Source organism: Pelodiscus sinensis, chromosome 8, assembly GCF_049634645.1.
Source record: "Pelodiscus sinensis isolate JC-2024 chromosome 8, ASM4963464v1, whole genome shotgun sequence".
Taxonomy (NCBI): Eukaryota; Metazoa; Chordata; order Testudines; family Trionychidae; genus Pelodiscus; species Pelodiscus sinensis.
The window spans coordinates 37,389,165-37,413,221 of NC_134718.1; the positions used below are offsets into that span (position 1 = coordinate 37,389,165).

At 37.1% G+C, this 24,057-nt stretch overlaps 1 protein-coding gene across 5 annotated transcripts in view; it reads right to left on the reverse strand.

The window, feature by feature from the left end:
* PRKG1 (protein kinase cGMP-dependent 1) overlaps positions 1–24,057 on the reverse strand; it is a 1,023,509-nt gene that overhangs the window by 338,158 nt on the left and 661,294 nt on the right. For all 5 annotated transcript variants that reach the window (XM_075935047.1, XM_075935048.1, XM_075935046.1 and 2 more), the window contains one exon: positions 10,546–10,651. In XM_075935047.1, the coding sequence (XP_075791162.1) occupies positions 10,546–10,651 (106 nt within the window). The remainder of the gene's footprint in view (positions 1–10,545; positions 10,652–24,057) is intronic.

Below are 24,057 nucleotides of genomic sequence, written 5' to 3' on the forward strand. Positions count from 1 at the left end.
GTGACTTTTGTGTATATATTTCTTAACATGTTCTTCTAGAGGTAAAAGAGATGAAACAGACCAATAATCCCCTGCACTTCCATAAATCCTGGAGCATAGCCACTGAAGAAAGAACTGTGAAACAGGGGTTGCTGATATTTGTTACGAGTGTAATAAAAGGAGTTCCTATTACTTGCCTCAATCTCTGGATATTGTGATCTCAGAATCCAGATGAGGTTTCCTGTGTTTCCACTTTTAGCAATGCTGTTGGTTAACAGAATCAAATTTTTGGTACTCTAGCATAACAGAGTGTTTACTGCTGGTGCCTGATTACAGATTCTGTACCTATTGCTATCATCCAATATAGTATGACTAATTTTTGTTAATCACTTTTCTATTCAAATTGTCTTAAACACAGAGCTGGCCTTGATCCTGAGGAGCAGGTTACCCTATGGTGGTGTGAGAAGTAGAATGATCAGATGCTGTAATCATCTTAACACAATGATGGGATACCTGCAGTCTGCAGGACCTATGTGGCCCACCAGGGCTCCACCTATGGCCCTGAAAACTCTCTACCCCATGCACATCTTGCTCACCAGAACCCCGCCCTTCCTGTTCCTCCTCTCTCCTTCCCAGCGTTTTCAGAGACGCCGTGAATCACCTGATTCGTGCTCTTTTCCTGCTCCTCCTCCTCCCTCCCAGAGTTCAACGCCATGGATAGCTTATTCATGGCATTCCAGCTCTGGGAGGGAGAGCACGGAATGAGGACAGTGCATGAATCATGCAATTTGTGGGCTCCAAATGTGCTGCGAGCAAGAGGAGGAGTAGGTAAGTGCCCCAGTGTGTGAGAAGTACATAGGGAAAAGTGGCTGACAGGGGGACCAAGAGGCCAGAGGTACAACGCCAGCGGGCTACAAGCTGCTGCAGCCCACTGAGGTGAAGGAGAGACACTCATGCGGCCCACCCATCATTCCTGGTTGGCCATCCCTGATCTTAATGTCTTGCAGGATGCCCCAAGTAGATGTAAATATTGGATTTTTCCTTTAAGGGTATGAGTAGCCTTTTCATATATAAAAAGAAAGGGAACCAAAGCCATAACTAATTATCTCAACCCAGGTTGGCGTAAATTCTGACCTACTAGAGGGGAATCACTTTACAAAAAGTTGCATTTGGAATGCTGATTGATAGAGATACAAATCTGTCAGGTCATTTCCAAATGCTCAGGGCTTTTTAAGGGTCTCGTGAGACAAGCAAGGTTGTTTTTCATCCCATATAAACTGCACGATCAGCCTATTTATTCAAGCAAAGAACAGGGGAGCAACCTTGAAAGGCAACAGGCTAATGAGAGAAGTCATTCTTCGGAAGATACTCATTTTGGCTATTTCCTCTTCTCCTTCCATAGAGAATGGAGGACAGATTTAACACTTATTAGAAAAATGTGTTAGCTCCATTTATTAAAATTTCTGTGTCTGAGAAATCAGTGATACAATTTTTTATGCAACAGGTGCATACAATCCTTTCCTTTTTCCTCACCTCCTCCCCTTTTCTATTGAGATACAGCACCACTAGAAACTCTCATTAGATCAACCACTGGAAACATGCTCAGTCACAATTAACATTCCAGACTTAAAAAAAAAAAGACACCAGCTACTTTACAGCGTCTTTATACTGACTTACAATTAAGATAACTGTGTTATGGCAAAAAAATGTGCTCACTGTAAGCACACTTAAATTCTTTACCTGACCACCCCTCCCCGCACAAGAGAAAAAGAAAACAAACACAAAAATCTTTAAAAAGGCAGTAAGAAATTGACAGTTTGATACCTTGGCACATCATTTCAGTTCCACTTCAGTTGCTGGCTGTGCTCTGTGGCTTAGTGAAAACCACCTTATTACATTCAGCTGCTTGCAAACATAAACTTCCTTCAAAATATCCTCATGTGTCCTGACTGCAAACCCAATTTAAAGTAACAGTAAAAGTGGCACAGAACAGTTAGGCAGGATTTTGAGTGCTCTCCATTTTAGAAATAATTCCCTTCCCAAATTTAGCCCCCTGCTTACATTTCTCAAAACTCACATCACAATCTTTTCAAGCTATCCTGAAAACACCTGACTTAGCAAGGTACTGAGCACCTCCTGAGAGGTTTCTGAGCTCAGGGGGAGTGGAGGACATTCAGAACCTCATAGAATAAGACCTTTAAACTAAACATAGGTATAGTCACAAACATCCCCTACAAAAGTTTCCCTCACATAAATCCTACTCCCAACCTCCCATTTTCCAGCAAAGCCTTCTTCCCCTCTTCCCACCCACCACTAGCCTACCACTTGTACTCCTTTCTAACAGACACCCAATTAATTCTAAGTCTCCACTCCTCTCTCACCCACATTATGATAGCTCATTAACGCTGTCCTCTTCAAACATATACCTCCCTCAGTTTCCTGCCTCACTTTCAACTGCTGTTCCCTTCTCTTGCCTTTAAAGACTGAGTCTCAGAAGGTCTGTCATGCCCTTGGCTGAACCCCTTCATCACACTCATTGCCTATTTACTGTTTGAATTTCAGGCCCAGCCTGGCATGTATACTACCTTGTACAGAGTAGGTTGTAGGTCTACTGTTAGAAGACTGAGTGTCTATCACATAGCATATGGCTACATAGCTTCCTTCCCAGCCAGATACGCAGGATATATTTTCTATAAAATCCATTAAGGTACTGCCAGAAATGGCTGTTGTGTGCTTATGCTATGTTCCACTTGGCACCAGCTAGGAACTGACCACTATAACACAATTTAGCATTCTATTACCTCTCCCTCTTTAATTTTTACATTCCCACCATTTGCAAAATTTACTTTATTATGTTATCTTTAAAATCAGTACGTTAAGGAGCTGTCAGTAATACTGGGTTTCTAATTGCACACACTGAACATGTAATAACTTATCTTACTGTCCATTAAATGCAACAAATATCTGTGGTTAATTTGGAAATTTTGAGTCTTTTTCCTGTCTGCACTTGCTCTCTACAGAGTTTCCTCTCTTGACAGAGAGTTCTATTGAACTCTCTACTGTCAATCTCAGTCATGAATTAATTGCCCAGATCATACTTTTCATACCTTTATGAAACCTGGAGTTCTTCATCTAGTCTGACACAAACATTGTCACCAGGTTATAGACCTGGCAGTTTTCTGAATGACATCTGTTATAAAAGTGTTCATAAGGTTTTTTTTGTTGTTTTATCTGATTTTGCCACTCTTCATGTTCATCCACTATGGAGACTGGAAAAAACCTAAGACAAAACAATGGTTCTGAGTTGTCTTCCACTTATGAATTGTGATGTAGTATGGAGAATATCTAGTAGCTGTTACTGGTATTGATCTGTAACTCAGAAGAGCAAGGGATGGATCTTCTTGGTCTAAGATTTTTTTGACCAAAATCATATTCCATTTGGAATAAGAAATTCTGATGTATAACTTGTGTTTCATTGTCCATCACAATTTTCAAGTTGTTCCTGCCTTTTGCTCTGCTGTTGCACAAGTTCAGATGGTTTGCTATTTTGATTGCTTTGGCTAGGATTAGATCTGTCTTTAATTGAAGTTCTTGTGAATGGTTCTTGTTTGTTAACCCAACAACCAACCCGTCTCTGACATTTTCAGGTTTTGCTGTCCCCCAAACCACAGTGTTCTGCATCTAAAAGTTTAGCATTTTCTGTTGCTTCCTGAATTTTCTGGTGAAAACATGCTCCTTCATAATCTACATTTCTCTGAGGTACAAAGTGTGCATCAAACCTAGGAAGAACCCTTTCATTATCATCGTTGTAACTGTCTTCTTTAAAGTCAAAGGATTTAAAGATATACTCTGCCTACTTCCCCATAGCACACGAGAAAGATACCTGAATATTTCCAATTTCCTGCTGAATTTTGTGGCAATATAAACTCTTGCAAAATCTGCTTTCATGCTGTCCATGTTAAAGGTCTATGGTGCACTGAAAACTAAAATATTGATGAGCTCCTGCAACCTTTGTTGCTAGCACCACCCCCACTTTTCTTTCTTGTGTTTGCTATTTTTCTTGTGTTTCTGTTTTCCTGACAGTTAGTGTCCTTGGCCTCTGTTTGTCAGAGGGTGGAGAGGGATGGCAGGAGACAAATCGCTTGATCATTGTCTTCGGTCCACCCTCTCTGGGGCACCTGGTGCTGGCCACTGTCGGCAGACAGGATACTGGACTAGAAGGACCTTTGGTCTGACCCAGTACGGCCATTCTTATGTTCTTATGTTATATCTTTTGATAAGCATGTGTAGGCTCCGGGTATCAGTATCTTTCATTGATTATCTTAGATGACTCCCTGCTGAGCATACTGGCTGTTGTGGATCACATTCTTAGGCACCCATCTTTCCCCACTCATTGTAGGGAGAATGTACGCCCTAACTCAGATTTTGTGGATTGTGTTATTGTTGCCCTGTGATTTTTCTAAAAGTTAAGTATTGCATGACTCAATGTTTCAACACCTGAGTTTGTTCCTTTGTAGAAGATCTGGGTCTAAATGAATATTTTCTTGTTTTTACATAAAATCAGCTCAATCCTACAGCCATTTCTCAGATCAAGATTTAAACAGAGAAAGGACTTTAGGATAGGGAAATATCAAAAAAGATTTCTATAACAGAATATTAAATAACAAAAATACATAGCGTTGGCAATACATTACAGTGGTGACACAAATTTTGCACAGCCAGAACATTAAAACTTCTGGATGACATGAGAGTACAGAGTTTCATTTTTTTTTCTATCCCTTGCATTATACTTTGAGGTTTATTTTAAGAAATTAAGGTTTTTGAGTATAACTTCCTTTACCTTCTTATCCTAAAGCCAGATTCCTTCCTTTAAAAGGTTACAGAGAACATGTATAGTTTATTCTTAGGATCAGTTCCAGACTCATGGATGACTCAGTGTTTATACAGTGGACTGGAACATGAACATCTCTTGTGGAACATTATAAAAGTACAATATTTACACTTTTGAGACATTCTAGTCTATTGGGAAATGGATATTTCTGCTACTTCTTAAAATATTTTACCATTTGACTTCTAACCACTATATACTTTTTATAAAAGAAACTGTATTTCTGCTATAACTTAATTCCATTGTAATCTTCTGTCTCCCCCCCAAAAAAACAATCTAACAAACAACAAGAACAAAAAGCAGACTTATTTTTTAACAGATGTGGCTTTTGTGTGGTTCATGCCTAAAAATGATTTTTTTCTTACAAGCTTGAAAAAAATCCCTGCAGCTGTTTGTAAGGATTGAGCTAGTAGAGAAATGCATTTTTAACTGTTAAATATATTCACAAAAAAATGAAGTTTTAAACTTGATTTTGGTATAGTGCAGTCCTGACTGAGGATTATTACATTAACTTAGATAATGGGGAATGATATAAGTACAAATAAAATGTAATTTACAGCTAATATTTTACTAAACTATGCAAATTAAGCATGAAATCAGTAGAGCTACAGCAGAAATAATTGCTGCATATGCAGAACTGCTAAAGTGAAAATGAAATGTTTTTGCTATTTACATTTTAAATGTGTTAGATTTGTTATGAACTTTGGTCCTGACTCTATTCTGAGATGTCAGTGGGTTGAACTCAGAGTTTTCAAAGATCTCTGACATCACACACAACAAGATGCAAAATTGGGGCCAAAAGGGTACATCTGCACTTGCTCCGTAGTTCGAACTAGGGATACAGATGTAGGCGACAGAAATTGCTAATAAAGCAGGAATTTAAATATCCCGTGCTTCATTAGCGTGATCTTGCCGGTGTGTTATCTGCTTAACAGCTGTTTCGAAAGTGAAAGTGCGTGCCGGGACGCGTTAGTTCGAACCAAACCCCTTGGTTCGAACTAACGTTCGTTCTCTATTGCTCTATTGAAGTCAAGTGGAGAACTTGCTCCTCAATTTTGAAAATCCATTCCTTGAGCATATTTATATAAACATATCATGAACTGCTGGACACTTAAGTTTATAAATGAATTAATGATGTAATTTTTGCTCTTGCATACATGCAAATATAGGCCTGAAGAGCCTCAAAGAGCAAGTTCTACAAGATCAAACCATTGTACTCCCACTGAAATGAACAAAAACCGCCTCCCATCAACTTCAAAGGGATAAAAAAACCCAGATTCACTGTCTAATTACCCCACACACTAATTTTTCATAAATAGCCATCAGTTATGAAAGAGATAAAATTTCTTGATCCTAACCCTATGTATTCTGTAGCTGATTTTAACAAATCATTCTTCCGACTAACACCACCACAAACAAGATTATAAGTAACATTTATTTCCATGCTGGCTTGCTTTTCTCTTTTCCATCGGGCAAGAATTTGGTATCAACTTCCTTTCTGGTGATATAGAAAACAGCATGGATTCATATTATCTCCTTCTTCAATGCACACAATTTAGGGAAACAGCATGTATTAATTACTATGGATTAGAAGGATAAGACTTACAAATGGGCAGAAAAATCATTCTATATGTGCTATTTTTAAAAGTTATCTAAATAGCATATTACTGTTATACTGGGAGATGTTAATGGTTGCTATCCGTCACAGACCCCAATAAAGCTGATGGGTGTTACTAAACACTCTTCATTCAGACTAACTGGCAGAAAAAAATAAAATGCCCTTTGCGTGCTGACAGCCGAAACTATAAAAGCCACCATCCAAAGCCTCAGCATCATGATAAGGTTAAGTAGATGCTAAACGACTTGGGCTGAGGGTTATGGCTATGTGCAGGAAGGCAGACAACAACTAGAAAGCCAAGGGAAAGTAAGAAGAAAGCAAGAAAAACAGTGGTAAGCATTGCCCTGGAAAGAGAAAGGATTCCTTTTGGCATATTGTGTTTAGGAAAGGGCAGACTTGGATTTCTGAACAGGGAAACTATCTCCTTTTGTTTGTTCCTATGGTATTCAGGGAAACTGGACTTTGTGTTCATTCTTCGTAAATAAATACTAATGCACCAAAGAAATACTTGGCTTGAATAATAAACTTCTCTACCTAATGGAAACAACCCGTCCAGCCTCCAAACATTGACCAACCACTAGACAAAATAGTGTTTAAAAGGGAAAATATTACCTAAAGAAAAAGTTTGGAATATGGTAGAGTGAGATGCCTTTCATATCTTCATCGTGGAGATTTAAAGTAAATTTTCCTTCATTAAAAAGATAAAGATTGCTACAGCTTAAAACACAATGTTCTGCATGTTTCACTAAAAATAAAAAATCCTGAAAAACTAGAGTTTTACTTGTGTTGAGCTTGAGATAAAAATGGGAAATGAATTTGATATTTGGTCAAATATATTATCTCATGTTAGAAATTAGAAACATATAAAAATATCTGCAAGAATGCTAAATATCAACTTTTAAAGAAAAGTATATTTTAAATGTTTTTATCACCATTAATAAGAATGAATATTCAGTGAACACAATAATAGGCTGAAAAAAGTAGCTCAGGAATAGTATGAGAAAACTATTCTCAATTTCTGTCTCAGACAATTTGCCTTCAAATTAAAGCTGGGTAGAATGTGCATCCAAATTAATCTTGACAATCTTCCTGAAAAACTGTTAAATCTCAAAGCTTAAGAGCTTAACATGTATATCGCCTCTGTTTTGAAAAAAGAACAAAAACACCCTAACTTCAAAACTGATTTTACATTCATCTACTTTTGTAATCCCCTGTAATACTAAAAAGGCAACATTTAACATCTGGATTAATGATTTTAGAAACATTTTCAGTATGGGACAACAAAGTTAAATATTTTGTTTTCTATATCTTGTGAAAAGATGGTAACATACCATACATGGGATTTACTTGAGATAAATTCTCATGAGGCATATTGAAATAAAGAGATGAATGATACAGTGTTTGTAGAAAGAAAAGACAGAAATATGAGAAATGAAAAGGTTGAGACACATTGTAGATGTCTATACTATAGAAAGACTTGAAATTCAGAAAATTAATTTCCAAAAGAAGTGTGTTATTGAGTAATTTGAGAGTTGGTAGTTAGAGCTACCCACATACCAAATCACAAAGAGAACAAATGAAGTGTGTGTTAAGGGTGGGATGTGTGTAAAATGACCTGCTGGCTAGTCTTGCAGGTTGTTCTAGGGAAACTGTCAACTCCCAGTATATTCACAGTTCCCTCTTACTGCTACATATTTTTTTCCTCTACTCGGAAGTTATTCAGCCCATTTCATTGCTTTCTTAGTAACAATCAAAGATGACTAAGGGAGAGATTTTCAAAAACACAAATGGCAGGTAAATGCCTTACTACCAGTGACTTTCAGAAGTTAGATGCCTAGCACCCTTCTGTGTCTCTGAAAATCTCTCCTCTTCCACCATGAGTTTAATTACATTATCAACTGTATCAGTCCCTGTCCTTTGGAACAATCCCACCTCAAGTTACTGTGAAAATGAGATACTCTGAACAAACTGCCAAATTCCTTCAACCTTTGCACTGTGACAGCTATCCCTATTTGTCTTAAGACATACTGAACTCTTTCTGCTCCAAGTATGGGTCTTTGTCATTCTGTGTGCCACCTTAATTCCTCCCCCTCCCCCCCACACATTATAACACTGTCTTTAACTACATAAATATATATTATTGTCTCCCACAGGACCCCCTCTTCTTCTGGAATCCTGTCGTCAGAGGCATGTAGATAAGACACATAGGAAAAGTCAAATGAAGCCGCGATTTAAATGACCGCGGTTTCATTTAAATTTACATGGCTGCTGCGCTGAGCCGACACACAGCTGATCAGCTGTGTGTCTGCTCAGCGCGCTAGTCTGGACGCTCCCCTGTCGACATCAAAGCCCTTTGTCGGCAGCCCCATTATTCCTCGTGGGATGAGGTTTACCGGGGCTGCCGACAAAGGGCTTTGATGTCGACAGGGGAGCGTCCAGAGTAGCGTGTTGAGCGGACACACAACTAATCAGCTGTGTGTCGGCTCAGCGCAGCAGCCATGTAAATTTAAATGAAGCCGTGATCATTTAATTCACGGCTTCATTTGACTTTGCCAAAACAACAGATCTACATACATCTGACGACAGAGGCATGTAGTTTAGACGTACCCCTAATTAGAATTTTCCAGAATCAATTCAGCTCGCCCCTATGCACATTGTATTTTGGAAACAAATGGTAAATTCATTTTGTTTGATTTTATACTCATATACTTTTTAAAAAATAAGTAAAATGTAGGTCAGAAACAAAGTAAACTAACCACATAAAACTGTATAACACTAAATATTAGTGATCTCAATGTTAAAAAGCCCTATTCAGTCACAGTATCAAGTAGTATAGATATTGGTAGATATATGTAAAAATGGCTATTCAGCTGAGATATTATTTAGTATTTATTGCACTAATGTTTATTGTTTGCAATACGTATCAAAATATGCTTTAAAATAAAAGGGTCTTTAGAGCTATTACTATCATTTGGCAATACCTTGTAAATAAATTTAATAATAAATTCACTGAAATAATCATGATTACTTCTGAAAGCACTATAAAATTTATTTATTTTTGGAAAAGGCCAAATCCAAGAGTCCCTATTCACTCAAAAATACGGGGAGAAAAGAAATGGTGATTCCACCATGTATTTATTCAGCACCTCAGTCATAGCATCCACTCTCTCGCCAGATCCTTTTATGTGACTCACAGTGACAGGAACCAGGACTGGAAGGAAATGCTTCAGTAGCACTAAAGTCTAATGGGTAAGGTTAGTATTTGGGAATAACATGTGATGAAATATTTAGTGATTTAGTTGTGGCCTGTCATCTCATGCCAATCTTCAATGGTATTTTCTGGAAAAAAGAACTTCAGGGTTTGGTCTTTCAAAACTTATTTTATTAACATAAGGCTAGCTTTATTTTTCATTGTCATAATATACTTATTTATTGGTGCATGATGCATTACTAAAGTAAAGCAGATTTATGATGCTTTGAGAGATGGCTACCAGAACGGAGTCAAATTTATTAAGATTTAATTCAGGTTTGAAAGATAGGACATCACTTTATAACTCCATTTTCTTAGTCAATTGACCCATATCCCATAGAAACCTATATAATAAACCTTAGTTTCACTTGCCTTTGTCTCTGTTTGACAAAGGAATAAAAATGCACTTTAAATTGGACAATTTCCTAAATAGCATGTAAACTAGATTTTTTTCTACTGAGAAGTTATAATTCATATCTTTGATTCATATTTTTTATAATGAGGTAGCTTTGAAGGATTCATAACTGTGCAGTCTTTTAAAATGCAAACTGTGGTTTGATGCAATTATGCTGTGGTCCTTTTTGCAAATGATTCTGCAAACTAATAACTTACAATTGGAAGAAATGAATGGTAATGAGACTACATTTAGCAGTGTTCCTCCTTTCTTCTGTAGGATATGGCTTACAGGTGGTTTAACAACAAATTAGAAGAGATGAGAAGAGGAGACAATCAACACACTGCACTCACCAAAAGCTGTAAGTGAGGACAGGAGTTTTAATGTATTTTTCAAAAAGTAAACAAGTGCCATACCTTTTTAAAAATTCCATATACTCAGTATGCTTGATGAGGCCTGTCCTCATCATTATTGTTTGAAAACATTGCCGATCAATAGCCCAAAGTTTCACATTTACGAGAGCTGGAAAAAACAAGACAAGGGGAAAAATTTAATTAGCAAATCTCAAATGTGAAAAACCTTTTGTGAACTGCAGAGGAAATTAATTATTCATGAGAATACGGAAATCACTCGTTTTTAGAAACATAAACTATTAACATAAAATAATCTACTGGGCAATGGACTGAACATGCACAATCCAAAAATAGATCTAATTTTACTCAAAGATCTCATCAGGGTGTAAGGGATTTTTGGAAAATGCCTTAGAAACAACTGTGCCATCAGAAAGTGTTGGAGCAAATGCAAATAGTAAGTTTTTACAGTGTATGGTGAAAGAAAGGAACAAAAAATATCCGTTCTATTAATCAGTACAATAAGTGATTCAAATACACTATTACTGACATCATGTTGTTTGAGAAATGTTTTAGACTTATCCATGGTTTAGAGGAAGCAAAGCGAAGTAGGATTTGATCCTACTGCAATCATATAAATGGTAAAATTTCCATTGGCCCCAAAAGTTTTTCAAGAACTCTGTCCTACTGTATCTTGATTTTGGAACACTTTTAAAAGGGGAACTGGTTTAAAGAGGAATTTCCCTCAACTACTGTTTCACTGTCTATTACAAATTCCTGTATTTCTCAGTCACGGTTTATTAAAACATATCATATACTTTATTGCCAATCTACAAAAAGGGAAATAAGGAAAATCTGGGGAAATACAGGACAATCAGCTTCATTTCAGTACCCGGAAAGATAACAGAGTAAATAATTAAGTAATCAATGTGTAAACACCTAGAAGGTAATAAGGGTGATAAGTAAGAATCAGCAGGGATTTGTCTAGAACAAATCATGTTAAATCAGTCTAATAGCTTTTCGTGACAAGGTAAGAAGCCTTGTGGGTGCAGGAGGGTAGAGTGGAGGGTATGGTATATTTAGACCATAAGAAGTTTTTTGATACTATCTTACAAAACTTTCTCATAAATGAACTAGAAAAAAGCAACATAGATGAAGCTACTATAAAGTGGGTGTAAAACCATTAGTAAGCAGTATTTATCACAGGTTTTCCTGTTCAAGACAGAAGGGTATATTGAGGGGGTCCCAGAGGGATCATTTCTGGGTCTGGATTTGTTCAATATTTTCATAAATAATGTATATAATAGCATAGAGAGTACACTTCTAAAGTTTGTGGGCAACACCAACGTGGGAGGGTTTGCAAGTGCTTTGGAAGATAGCATTAAAACTTAAAAAGATCTGGAGAAACTGGAAAAATTGTCTGAAATAAATAGGGTAGCATTCAATAAGGACAAATCCTAAGTACTTCATTTGGGAAAGAACAATCTGTTGCACACACACAAAATGGGAAAGGACTGTATAGAAATTATAACACATAGTGGAAGCCAGATGTCACAGTGGATCAGCAAGCTAAATGTCAGTAAATACTCTTCACACAAAAATCAAACATAATTCTGGGCTATATTAATAGGAGTGCTTTAAGCAAGACATGAGATGTAATTCTTCCTCTCTATTCTGCGCTGATTAGGCCTCAAGTGAAGTATTCTGTCTAGTTCTGGGTGCTACATTTCAAGGACCATGAACAAATTAAGGAAAGTCCAGAGACGAGGAATAACTATGATGAAAGGTTTAGAAAGCATGAACAATGAGAGAATTTTTTTTTAAAAAAAATGGGTTCGTTTTGTCTGCAGAAGTGAAGTACATAAAAGGTTGTTAGGAGGATTGGTGGTTGGACTCAATGACCTCCTGCAGTCTCTTCTAATCCTATGATTCTATGATTCCAAAGAGGACAGAAGTAAATAGTTGTCGTTAGCCTTTAAGAATAGAACAAGAACAATTGGCTAAGGGCTGCTTTGGCTGTACATGAATAAAAAACTTCCTGCCAGAGTGATCAAGCACAGGAATAAATTGCCTTTGGAGATTGTGGAATCTCCATCATTTACTAACCTGGTCTTAAACATTTCCAAACACCTGTTAAAGGTGATCTACATAATGCTTAGTCCTGCCATTAGTGCAGGGGGCTGAACTAGATCAATTCCCTTCTAGTTCTATGATTCCATATTAATTTAAAAGGAAGCAGGTAATCTGTGATCAGAAACAGAACTAAAGTCTCCATATAAAGGATAGGGTCATCATGAGGGAGAAAAGATATATTATGAATATAAACTGTCATTTAAAAAGTTAACCAGTTAAATACTATGTTTAACCACTGAGCAGCCCCCTTCCTGAGGAGCAACACGATGGGCCTGGCTGGGCCAGAGCAGATGGGCCCTGACTACCTGGAGCAGCTTCCTACCCAGAGCGTGACAAAAAGGGGGTGCTGCTCTGGTTTGAACAGGCCCACCCTGCCAGCTGCTCTGGCCAGGCCAGCCGAGCCCACCACATTGTGCCCTCTGCTCCAGGCCTGCTCACTGCAGGTTGATGATTACTGGGTAAGAAGTTATCCTATTACCCCTTTACATCTTTAGATTGAATGAGTCTTCAAAATCAAAATCTGCCACCATGCAGAATGTGCCTTCACCGTAATTATATGGTTACTTCAGGATGTCACTTCCATATCTTAACATTTTGGATTTCTTTAAAAAATAAGCTTCTCTCTGAATTTCCTTGGTTAATAATGCTTGGATTAGGAGATAATTATAATAACTTTGTAATATATTTTATGTATTCAATCATAATTTCACATTTATGTACTTTTTGTCTTGGAGTTTCAAAATAAGTTCCCATATACTCTAAATTTCCTATGTCATGTCATCAGTAGTGGCTGATCCATCACATTATGTCTGCAAAGGGAACAATAAATTGAAACTACTGGTAACAAATGAAATGGTGGGACTTTGCTTTGATTCAAACTACAACTATCCTCAATTTACATGATCTTACTTACAGACAAGCCCACTCTAATGAATAGTTAGTGTGCAACAGCAAGCTCCCCAGAGGCAGTTAACAGGCAGCAGGCCAATGCCTCATGGAATGACATCCCAGCTTCATGCATTCATTCAATCTAAATGTTCGTGAGGGTAAGCCCTTCATTCTTGGCAGATCAGAGTTGGTATCACAATTTTCAGTAGATTGCTGTTTTTCAACAATGTACAACTATTACAAAAATCACTCTTTTTGAACAAGTAGTACATTTGTGCATCATCTGATTATTTAGATCCTGAAATTCCTTCATACGTTAATAAGCAATGAATATTTAAATGTTCATTGAATCTGTAGTGATGAACACTCTTCCATTAGGAAGTAAAACCAATACTTTAAAAATACACTTGAATATCCTGTTTTTAGAGGACTTCCATGTTTATTTTATTAAAATATCTGCTATGTTCATAGTGTGATCATTTTGTTAGTCATTTGTGATGATGTCCTAATCAATATGAATCACATTAACTTCTTACAAAGGTTAAATACAAATTCTGTTATCTCTATGATGAAGCCACTGTTTAGATTCTCCAAATTATGTTGCGGATGTAAGTGTTTGACATGTAACTAATGGAGTGGGTCCCCCTTTTAACCAGATGTGGCACTGCTGGTGAGTTCTACCTTTCCTTCCCTCAGCTGGGTGCCAGCCAACCTACCTGCACAGATCAGGAACATGAGAAGCCAAAAGAAACTAGGAATAAAAAGATATAGGTCTCCTTTAATGAAGTCCCAGGCAAGGAGCACAAGTAATAACAAATCTAAGGCCCTTACCTTGGGAACCAGGTGGTCTCCAAAAGTAAAAGTCTAAAACACAGTATGCCTGGCCAGGTTAACCTTCCAAAGCTGGAAAGAAACCACCTCCCACCCTCGAGCTATTTAAGTCTAGTTCTGGCTGAATTATTACACTAAGAATAGAATGTAGCCATAGGCTGTGGGATAGATTGGCCACTCCAGTGTATGCCTGACAAAGACCCGAGGCACATACTCAGGAGTGGCTAGCCCATCCTGCTACTTGAACCATTTTTAGCATGCAAGTTTGATCAGAAGGAGTTATCTCCTTGTGCTAGCAATAACACCTTCAGCTCAAACTATAGATATACTTAAGAGTCACGAAGGAAAGAGCAAGGAAAAAATATACAATGGTGGTGTTAACTAAAAATATGAACTGATAATTGGCTATGCAAGTGTCTGTCTAAATTAATGTCCTGATAAACTTCTTTATTCAAACAATGACATGCATATGAAGAGAAATGTGATATTTATACTGTTTTCTGACAACATTTTCTTAAAATTTTTGCCAATCTCAGCACTCTCAGTAGATAAAGAATCACAGGATTTAGGATTTGCCTACATAGGGAAACAGCCCAGAATGACTCTTGGGATGTCCTAAATCACAAAAAAGGGACAGTTAGAGGATGTTTATGCTGTAAGTGGAAGTGTGCTTCTAAGCTTTGACAGACACTTCTGCTCCAAAAATATCACTAAAAATAGCAGTATTGCGAGCAGTATAACAGGCTAGTACATGGTGGAGGCAGGGGGTGGCAAGGTGGGAGGGAAAATCAGGTTTGTACTCAGATGACTAGTCCAATCCAACACAGCTGTGCCGTCCTCAGCTAGACTTATTTTTAGCATCCTAGATTGAGCAGAGCTAGTGCATATCTGTCTATCTGAGCTGGGATGCACACTCCCAGCTGCAGTGTAGGCAAAGCCTTTATGCAAAATTAAAGCATCCACATGGGGAACAAGTGTAGAATACCTATTGCACTTTAAATTCACACCCTTGTTTATTTTATAATAGCTTCCCAATGCAAACAACCCCCTACTGATATTAAACAGCTGTAATATTTTAGAATAAGCTAAATTCCTAGGCTGCTCATACAGTACTTACAATCTCCTATCTATTCAAGTTTTCATTTGCTTAGTGAAGCCTTTCAGTTTTTTCAAGGATCACTGAGTAACTCAATCACAAATAAATCACTACACTAGCTGAATACTTTATTGGAACTGAAATTTTCTCATTGCCTGGGAAAGTATATTGGGTTCATGCTTTTAGACTACTGACACCCACAAGTCCCTTTGTGGATCATCTGTCAGCAACTCTGGCCATGCCTGACATATTCACTGCACCTAACACAAAGTTGTCATAATGTGCATCTGAAAGGTGGCAGGTCATTGGAACACTATTAATTCACTCATCACTAATATTCTTGGGTATGTCTACACTACCCCGCTAGTTCGGACTAGTTCGAACCGCTAGTTCAGTTACGGAGCCGGTGATCATACTACCCCTCACTGGATGGACTATGCCCTTGAAAGTGATACCTTCTATATCCAAAGAGTTGTTTAAATGATCTGTGAATAGCATGATGAAACTTATATAAGTAAACCACAGACACAATAACTATTGACATCTTCAGATCTTCAGGGTCATTTTGGAACCAACAAGTAAAATTTTCCCAAAGAAAATTAAGCAATTTCCCTTATTCTTTATCAGCTTCCATGAAATTATCGCGAAATTACTGTCATCTAGGAGAACTAGATTTTCAGCGACTCATATTCTATGATTTATATCTTAAAAAATAATGAGGAAAATCATATGTACGTCTAACTAAATAGAAGCACCATATTAAATTACCTTATTACCTAATTTCCAGATCTCTTATAAATGAGCTACCAGCGGACTCCACGTGTGGCTATTTCAGAAGAGTGCTATGGAATTTCAGAAGAGTACTGTGGAGGGAATGTACTTAGAGGAGAAAGCAGCAATTACATTCTGAAATACTTATATTCCAATTTTTAATAAGGATGAAAGTGGGATATGAGTTTATTCTAATACTATTGGCTTCTCACTTGCTCTAACTGAAATCTAAGTAGTACGTTGTCGTCTAATATTTTCTGCAAAAGGTGTAATAATTTTACATCTGGATGATTAAAGATAAAATGGTCCTGGAGAGACCAGAAAAACATTAATGCCTTTTTTTCACTCAGATCCTACAGTTGAGCTTCAACTAAATAAACCAAGAATCTGCCTTTTTTCATTTTCTCTGCTATTATTAAGAAGCATACATTGTAACCAAAACTGATACTGGAGTATCCCAAAATAGCTATCCTGTGTCTTCACAGCATATTTTTCTAAGTTTGATGGGCTTGCTAATCTAACATCCCTGTAAACATCATTCCACGAGGAGTAAGGAAAGTTCTGGAATAGCGGATTATTTCAAATTTGGTGCTATGTAGACAGTGCCAAATTATGAAATAAACTATTTTGAAATAAGATCAAAATAAGATACGCAATTTGCATAACTCAAATTGTGTGTCTTTTATCAAGCTACGGGTACAGTATATCCTTACAGTCTAATTAGATCATCTTAAAAAGAGGAAAATATAACATTTGTTTCTGAAAAGCAATTGTGTTTGTCTAATATCTTACTCATACAAGAAGATTCCACTTGCAAAACACAGAGAATAAAAAGGGGAACAAATATGATGGGCAAAAGATCCTAAGGCCTCAGCTGTGGCTTGGAAAACCCTACAGATAGGGAGAAAAAAAAGGAATCTCAACATTTCACTCTAATCCAGGTCTCACTTTTGGCAGAATATTAGGCTACGTCTAAGCACATATTTTTACACATCTATGTTGCAAATTGTGTTCAGGTTTTTTAAAGTAATGACAGGAACATTAGTTTACATCAGGGCTACTCAACTTTGCAAGCTCTGGGTACCACAGTGATACTCACAGCACATGAAGAGGGCTGCAACTTAAGTGTGGTTGCATATACATGCAAATATAAATGCAAATATATGCAAACAGATTTTTCACACTGATGGGAATGAATACAAAGATTAAGGCAAGACTACACAACATGCAGGCCCCATTTAAGTCAGTTCTGCTGATTTTAATAAGATGCAATATTTACGCAATTTCCATCCATATGACAGCACTTTTAATGAGCAATGATAGTCCAGGAATTTAACTATTAAAACACATCTCAACAGAAGATCATTATACTGGCTACTTTTTATTTTGGCTCCCACCCACAGGCCACGTGTTGAGCCCTGTGTAAACCCAAACTGCACCACAGGACACACACAAATGGGCCATGGGCTGCATGTTTATAGTATATGTTAAGGCATCATTCTTAGAGCTCAGTTTATATTGTATGTTAAGGAATTAATTATAAATCCTGGTTTATATTATATGATTTAATGCATCATTCTTAGAGCTCAGTTTTGCCCTTTAAAAAATATGTAGTAAAACCAGATGCTATTGTTACTGTCTTGGCAAATGTGTTTATGTGGCTGTGGGCAGGGTTTCCATATGCTTATTTTGTGAAACTGAGATCAGTATTTAACTCATCTACACACCCATCTAGGCGTAGTTATTTTCAGCTAGTTTAGTTGTATTTAATAAGTATGTAGAGGCAGAGCCTCAGCTAGTGTAAATTGTCAGAGCTTCATTGAAGTGTGAATTTTGACATATTAAGAGTCTACCCTTTGTCTGCTAGCAATGCTAAGGAGGAGCAGGAAGCTGCCCTCCTAGGATATAAAAGGGTAAGCAATGGGGTGCTGTTGAGAGTTGGGAGGATATGAGAGAAAGTTGTGTAGAAGGAAGTAGGGAGGGGCAGGAGACAGGAGAGGGGTAGGGACAGAAATTGAGGGGGAGAGGAAGATAGTGGTTGGAGATGTTGGACAGAAGCTGTTGGAGGACAGAAGCCAGTGGAAAGGGGGAGTAGAAATTGGGAGGACAGAAGCTGAGGTTAGACAGGAGTGGTGAGAGGTCCAGGACACAGTGGATGGGAGCAGAGGGGGAGGCTTCAGGAGTCAGATCAGGGTGAATCAGTATGAGCAGTGGAGACGGGGGTGGGGGGGAATAGGAATTAGCAGACAGTGTGTAATTCTATGAGCACAAACTACTTTTTCCACACAGTAGAAAATATTATGACAGTCTGATTTTTCCTCTCTCAATAAAATCTCCAATTACGTCAATAGGCATTTCTTCTGCATAAGAAAAGCAGAAGCAGGACCTATAATAACTCAGTTAATATTATCTTAGAAACAATGGGTGGAACACCAACTGTATTGATGTCAATGGCAAAACTCCCATTGACGTCAGTGAAGCCAGAACATCACTCAACAAATTTGGAATGTACTGCCTTTTGTATGCTTGATTTCACAAACTTAACATTGTGATGATAAAATGTTTTTCATAAAAGTTTCCAGGTTTTAAAATAAATAACAGCTACAATAAAAGAAAACACCACTGAAGAAAATAAAGTACTGTTTTAACTAAGAATGTCTCAACTTAAGGAGTCTTTTATAAATGTTTACTTCATTGAGACATTATGGAATTTAAGTCTCCTTAACAGGTATTTTGTGTACACTATTTTAATCAGATCTGTCTAACACAAGTGACCTTATATGACTGTGTAGTCTGCCACCTTAAGGAGAATAGTGGCAAGTGGACAGTTGTATACATTTTCTTTATAACTACTTAGGCAGGAGTCATTAATAGTGCCGACATCATATTTAATTTAGATGATATAGGAACAGATCATACAGAATATGTAACAAATACTGTTTTAGATATTGTGTTATCCCTGAGATAAATTTGAGGTCAAAAGAGGTCCCAAAGTCTTGGATGCACAGTTATATGAGGAAATAGAGAACTGATTAATATAATATGACTGCTAAAATGATAAATTTATAAAAAATAAACATTATTAAAAAACAAAAATGCCATTTTCTATAAGCAGGTTTAACACAAAACAGATTTCTACTGGAACTTCTTGGTCAAAGGGAGAGGATCTGTCCGAAAGAAATGTGCTAATAAAAGATTAGTTACATAAAAATCCTCTTGACTTTTAGGTTTTAGCAAATGCAGCTAAAGTATTTTTCTTTGGTACAGTATCAAATGTACAATTCAGTATAAACTTTTTTTTTATTATAACATTAACTCTAGCCCACATCCTATATCCTTTTTCACTATCCTTTTTCTAGGATAAAATTATTTTTAAAAAAATCCATTTCTATAAAGCTTGAGAGAGAAGCCTGTAATGAAGACTTTGTAGAAATTACTCAGAGTCTAAACTAAGATCAGAATTTCAGTTTATAATTAATAATGCATCAGTAAATAAATATCATAATAATTAAGCACCAATTGCATTAATAGAATTCATTGTTAGACTTATATTATTCCATTTACTCGGTCACTTTGAAAAATTTGGGCCAGCTCCTTCTCCCATTGACATCCATAGGTCTGAGTGTACCATTGAAACAATAAAATATACAATCCACCTACATATACAAGCCACCCTTCACATTATTCTACTTATTCTTTAAAGGAAAAAATTCTGACCTCATTTATACTGATGACTTCAATTGCACTGGTACAACTGAAGGAAGAATTTGGTCCTGATTCCACAACATATTCTCTGGTGATATAAGGATATTTGTGACACCAAAGCCCACTTGTGCCAGCTGGCTAAGGCTTCAATACTTAGAAGTTTCAGCAACTTCTAACAGGCCTGAAAAAATCATTGTACCCAGCACCCTGATTTCATGTCTATCCATAAAGATATCTAATATGACTCTCAAGCAATGAAAGCAATTAATTACAATTAATTGTGTGATTAATGCAATTAATTATTACATTTTATTAAACTATAATATAATTTATTTAAATATTTTGGATGTTTTCTACATTTCCAATGTATTGACTTAACACAGAATTCAAAGTGAACAGAGCTCACTTTATATATTTATTCTTATAAATATTTGCAGTATAAAAAACTAAAGAAACAGTATTTTTCAATTCACCAAAGATGAAGACAGAGGAACAATCTCTTTATCATGAAAGTTGAGCTTACAAATATTGAATTACGTACACCTTCCCCCCCAAATTTATAAATAAAACAATGCAAAATATAAGAGCCTACAAGTCCACTCAGTCCCACTTCTTGTTTAGCCAATCATTGAGACAAACAAGCTAGCAGGAGACAATGCTGCCAGCTTCTTGTTTAGAATTTCACCTGAAAGTGAGACTAGGCATTCATGTGGCACTGATGTAACTGCATGTGCTAAAGATTTATGTGTCCCTTCTTATTTCAGTCACCATTCTTGAAGATATGTCCTTACTACTGATGAGTTTTGTTTGGTAATGATCCAAAGCAGTGCAGACAAATGCATGTTCATGTTCATCATCTGAGTCTGATGCTACCAATGGAAGGTTTATTGCTTTTTTGTTTGTTTGTTGGTTTGTTTTTGGTGGCTCAGTTCCATTGTTTCTCGAGTGGTGGTCTTTTTAAGACATCTGAAAGCATGCTCTCAATCTCTTCCATTTCTGATTTTTGGATGGCACTTTAGATTCTTGAACCTTAGAGGTCAAGTGCTTTTGCTATTTTCAGAAATTTCACATTGGTATTTTCTCTTCATTTTTTTAAATCCGCAGTGAAAGTGTTCTTGAAACAAACATGTCCTGGGTCATCATCTGAGACTGCTATCACATGAAACGTATGGCAGACCAGGTAAAACAGAACAAGACGCATACAATTTTTCTCCCAAGGAGTTCAGTGATATATTTAATTAGCACATTGTTTTCCAACAACCATCTTCAGAATGGAAACATATCCTCTGGAATGTTGGCTGAAATGTGAAGGGGCATACGAACATTTAACATACTTGATATGTAAATAACTTGCAACCTTGGCTACAAAACTGCTGCGTGAACACCTGTTCTTACTTTCAGGATACATTACAAGTAAGAGGCAAGCAGCATTATCTTCTACAGATATTTGTCTGAGCAATTTGCTGAACAAGAAGTAAGACCTAGTGGACAAAGTTTTACATTGTTCTGTTTTTCAATGCAGTCATCTAACAAAGAAAAATTATATGTTTGTATAATGTGAACTAAAAGATGCTTTATCCTTTTATCATTTTAATAGTGAAAAAATAATAAAAGTGAGCACTGTCACTTTGTATTCTATATTGTAATAGAAATCAATATATTTGAAAATGTAGAAAAATATCCAAAATACTTAATACATTTCAATTGATATTCTATTGTTTAAAAATGTGCTTAACCACAATTAATTTGTAATTAATCCTGTGAATTAACTGTGATTAACTGATAGAATTAGTATCTAATTAAAGCGTATATCATGGAATTCTCAGACATTGGATGGATATTTAAGGAGTTGTTTATATGTAGTGAAAATATTTCTTAGACTCTCCATCACAGCAGGGTAACCAGACAACGGGTTTGCCTAGGTTCATATGGAGATTAAACATTGCAAGAGAACACAGCAGAACCCTGAGTCAGTAGCTGAGGACAGCTTGGAGCCAGGGAAGGAACCACAGGCTTCATCCTGACTCTGGAGACTAAATAATGAATTCTGCGAAATAAACAGAGAAGCACCAGGACAATTTGTTACCCAAGAGTGAGGAAAAAAGACATAGCTTTCATGAATACAAAAAGCAAAGTCCTAGACACATTGGTTGGTGATGCTGGAGGATTGGTTTAGGAGAGAAACCATTTTAGACAGGGATTTTAGCCTGTTGAAGTTAACTTTAGACTCTGAAAGCATGTCATATTTTTTTGTTTTGTATGTAATCATTTCTATTTCCATTATCCTCAGTATCTCTAGAATCTTTGACTTTGATAATAAGCTTATAGTTGCTATGATGTATTAAAAACACCTGAGTTGTACCACTTAAGCTGTATGTATATTGGTCTTGTAGGTACACAAAATCAGGTGATTTCTCTGAGCATCCAATGATGGGGGCTAGATGCTACAAGGAGATGGTTTCAGAGGGAATCAGGGACAAAGGTACACTTTCTATTGACCTGCAAGTACTGTAGTCAAAGTACAGCAGAGCCCTGAGGAGACTGATGGTATCATGGAAATGATACCCAGTTAAGCACAAGCAAATATTCCTCTTGCTGGAGGGAAGGTGATAAATGATTTCTCGGTCCCAGAATCCTGAGAAGCTGTCACAATGTGGTATTGTGCATTCTTATTTTTTAAGCAGAGGGGAGATATCCAGTAAGTGAATCATAACTTTCTGCAGCACCTGTAACGTTCAGTGAAGGTCATCCAACCATGAGCTGAGCAAACTTGATCTCCTTATGTTCTGAGAATTCTTGATATCACAACAAAGAGTAGAATACCTGAACAGAGGGTATGACTCAAGTGCAATTCACTGATGGCAACACTGTAGCTCCAGTGAAGTCAAGGCAAAACTCCCATTGACTTCAGGGAGGCTGGATTTCATCCATAATCCTGCAATGTGCAACTCTGTGTTTGAAAGATAATTTGTGAGGAAAACTGTGGGTCCGATAACTTCTACACTGTGGCTGTGTCTAGACTGGCCAGTTTTTCCGGAAAATCAGCCGCTTTTCCGGAAAAACTTGCCAGCTGTCTACACTGGCCGCTTGAATTTCCACAAAAGCACTGACTTCCTACTGTAAGAAATCAGTGCTTTTGGCGGAAATACTATGCTGCTCCCGTTCGGGCAAAAGTCCTTTTTGCGCAAAACTTTTGCGCAAAAGGGCCAGTGTAGACAGCTGAGATTTGTTTTGCGCAAAAAATCCCTGATTGCGAAAATGGCGATCGGGGCTTTTTTTGCGGAAAAGAACGTCTAGATTGACCACGGACACTTTTCCACAAAAAGTGCTTTTGCGGAAAAGCGTCTGTGCCAATCTAGATGCTCTGTTCCGAAAATGCTTTTAACAGAAAACTTTTCCGTTAAAAGCATTTCCGGAAAATCGTGCCAGTCTAGACGTAGCCCCCTCAGTATTATGTTCAGTTTCTTGCTACATATTATGTAGTATCATAGAAATTTGCCTTGCCTGATCAAATTAATTTTCCATAAAAACTAACATTCTATCACCAATTGCAAGTATCAAATTCTTCAAAAATGGTTCAGGAAATTTCATAATGGATGGTTATAGAATAATCTGATCATGAGAAATTTTTTTATCATTTCCAGACAATTTGTGGTTGACTCAAATTCTCAGCCTGAGGAACTGTACCCGTTAGAAAATGTATGTCTTGCATGGAATCGTGGATGTTCTTACTACCCATATAAATGTCTATCATTTTTTCAACCCTGTTAACCTTTTGGTCTTATTGATAGTTTGTGACCGCGATGTAGGTTCATTATGTAAATATATCTTTTTATCAGTTTATATTTTGTTGCCTTTTAATTTCAGTATGTGCCCCTGAAATTTTATGTTGGTAATACAGTATAATTCTAATACAGGCAGTCCCCGGGTTACATACAAGATAGGGACTGTAGGTTTGTTCTTAAGTTGAATCTGTATGTAAGTCGGAACTGGCATCCAGATTCAGCCGCTGCTGAAACTGAACAGTTTCAACAGCGGCTGAATCTGAACGCCAGTTCTGACTTACATACAGATTCAACTTAAGAACCCCAGGCATCCGCAAGTCAGCTGCTGCTGAAACTGATCAGCGGCTGATTCCAGGAAGCCCCGGGGCA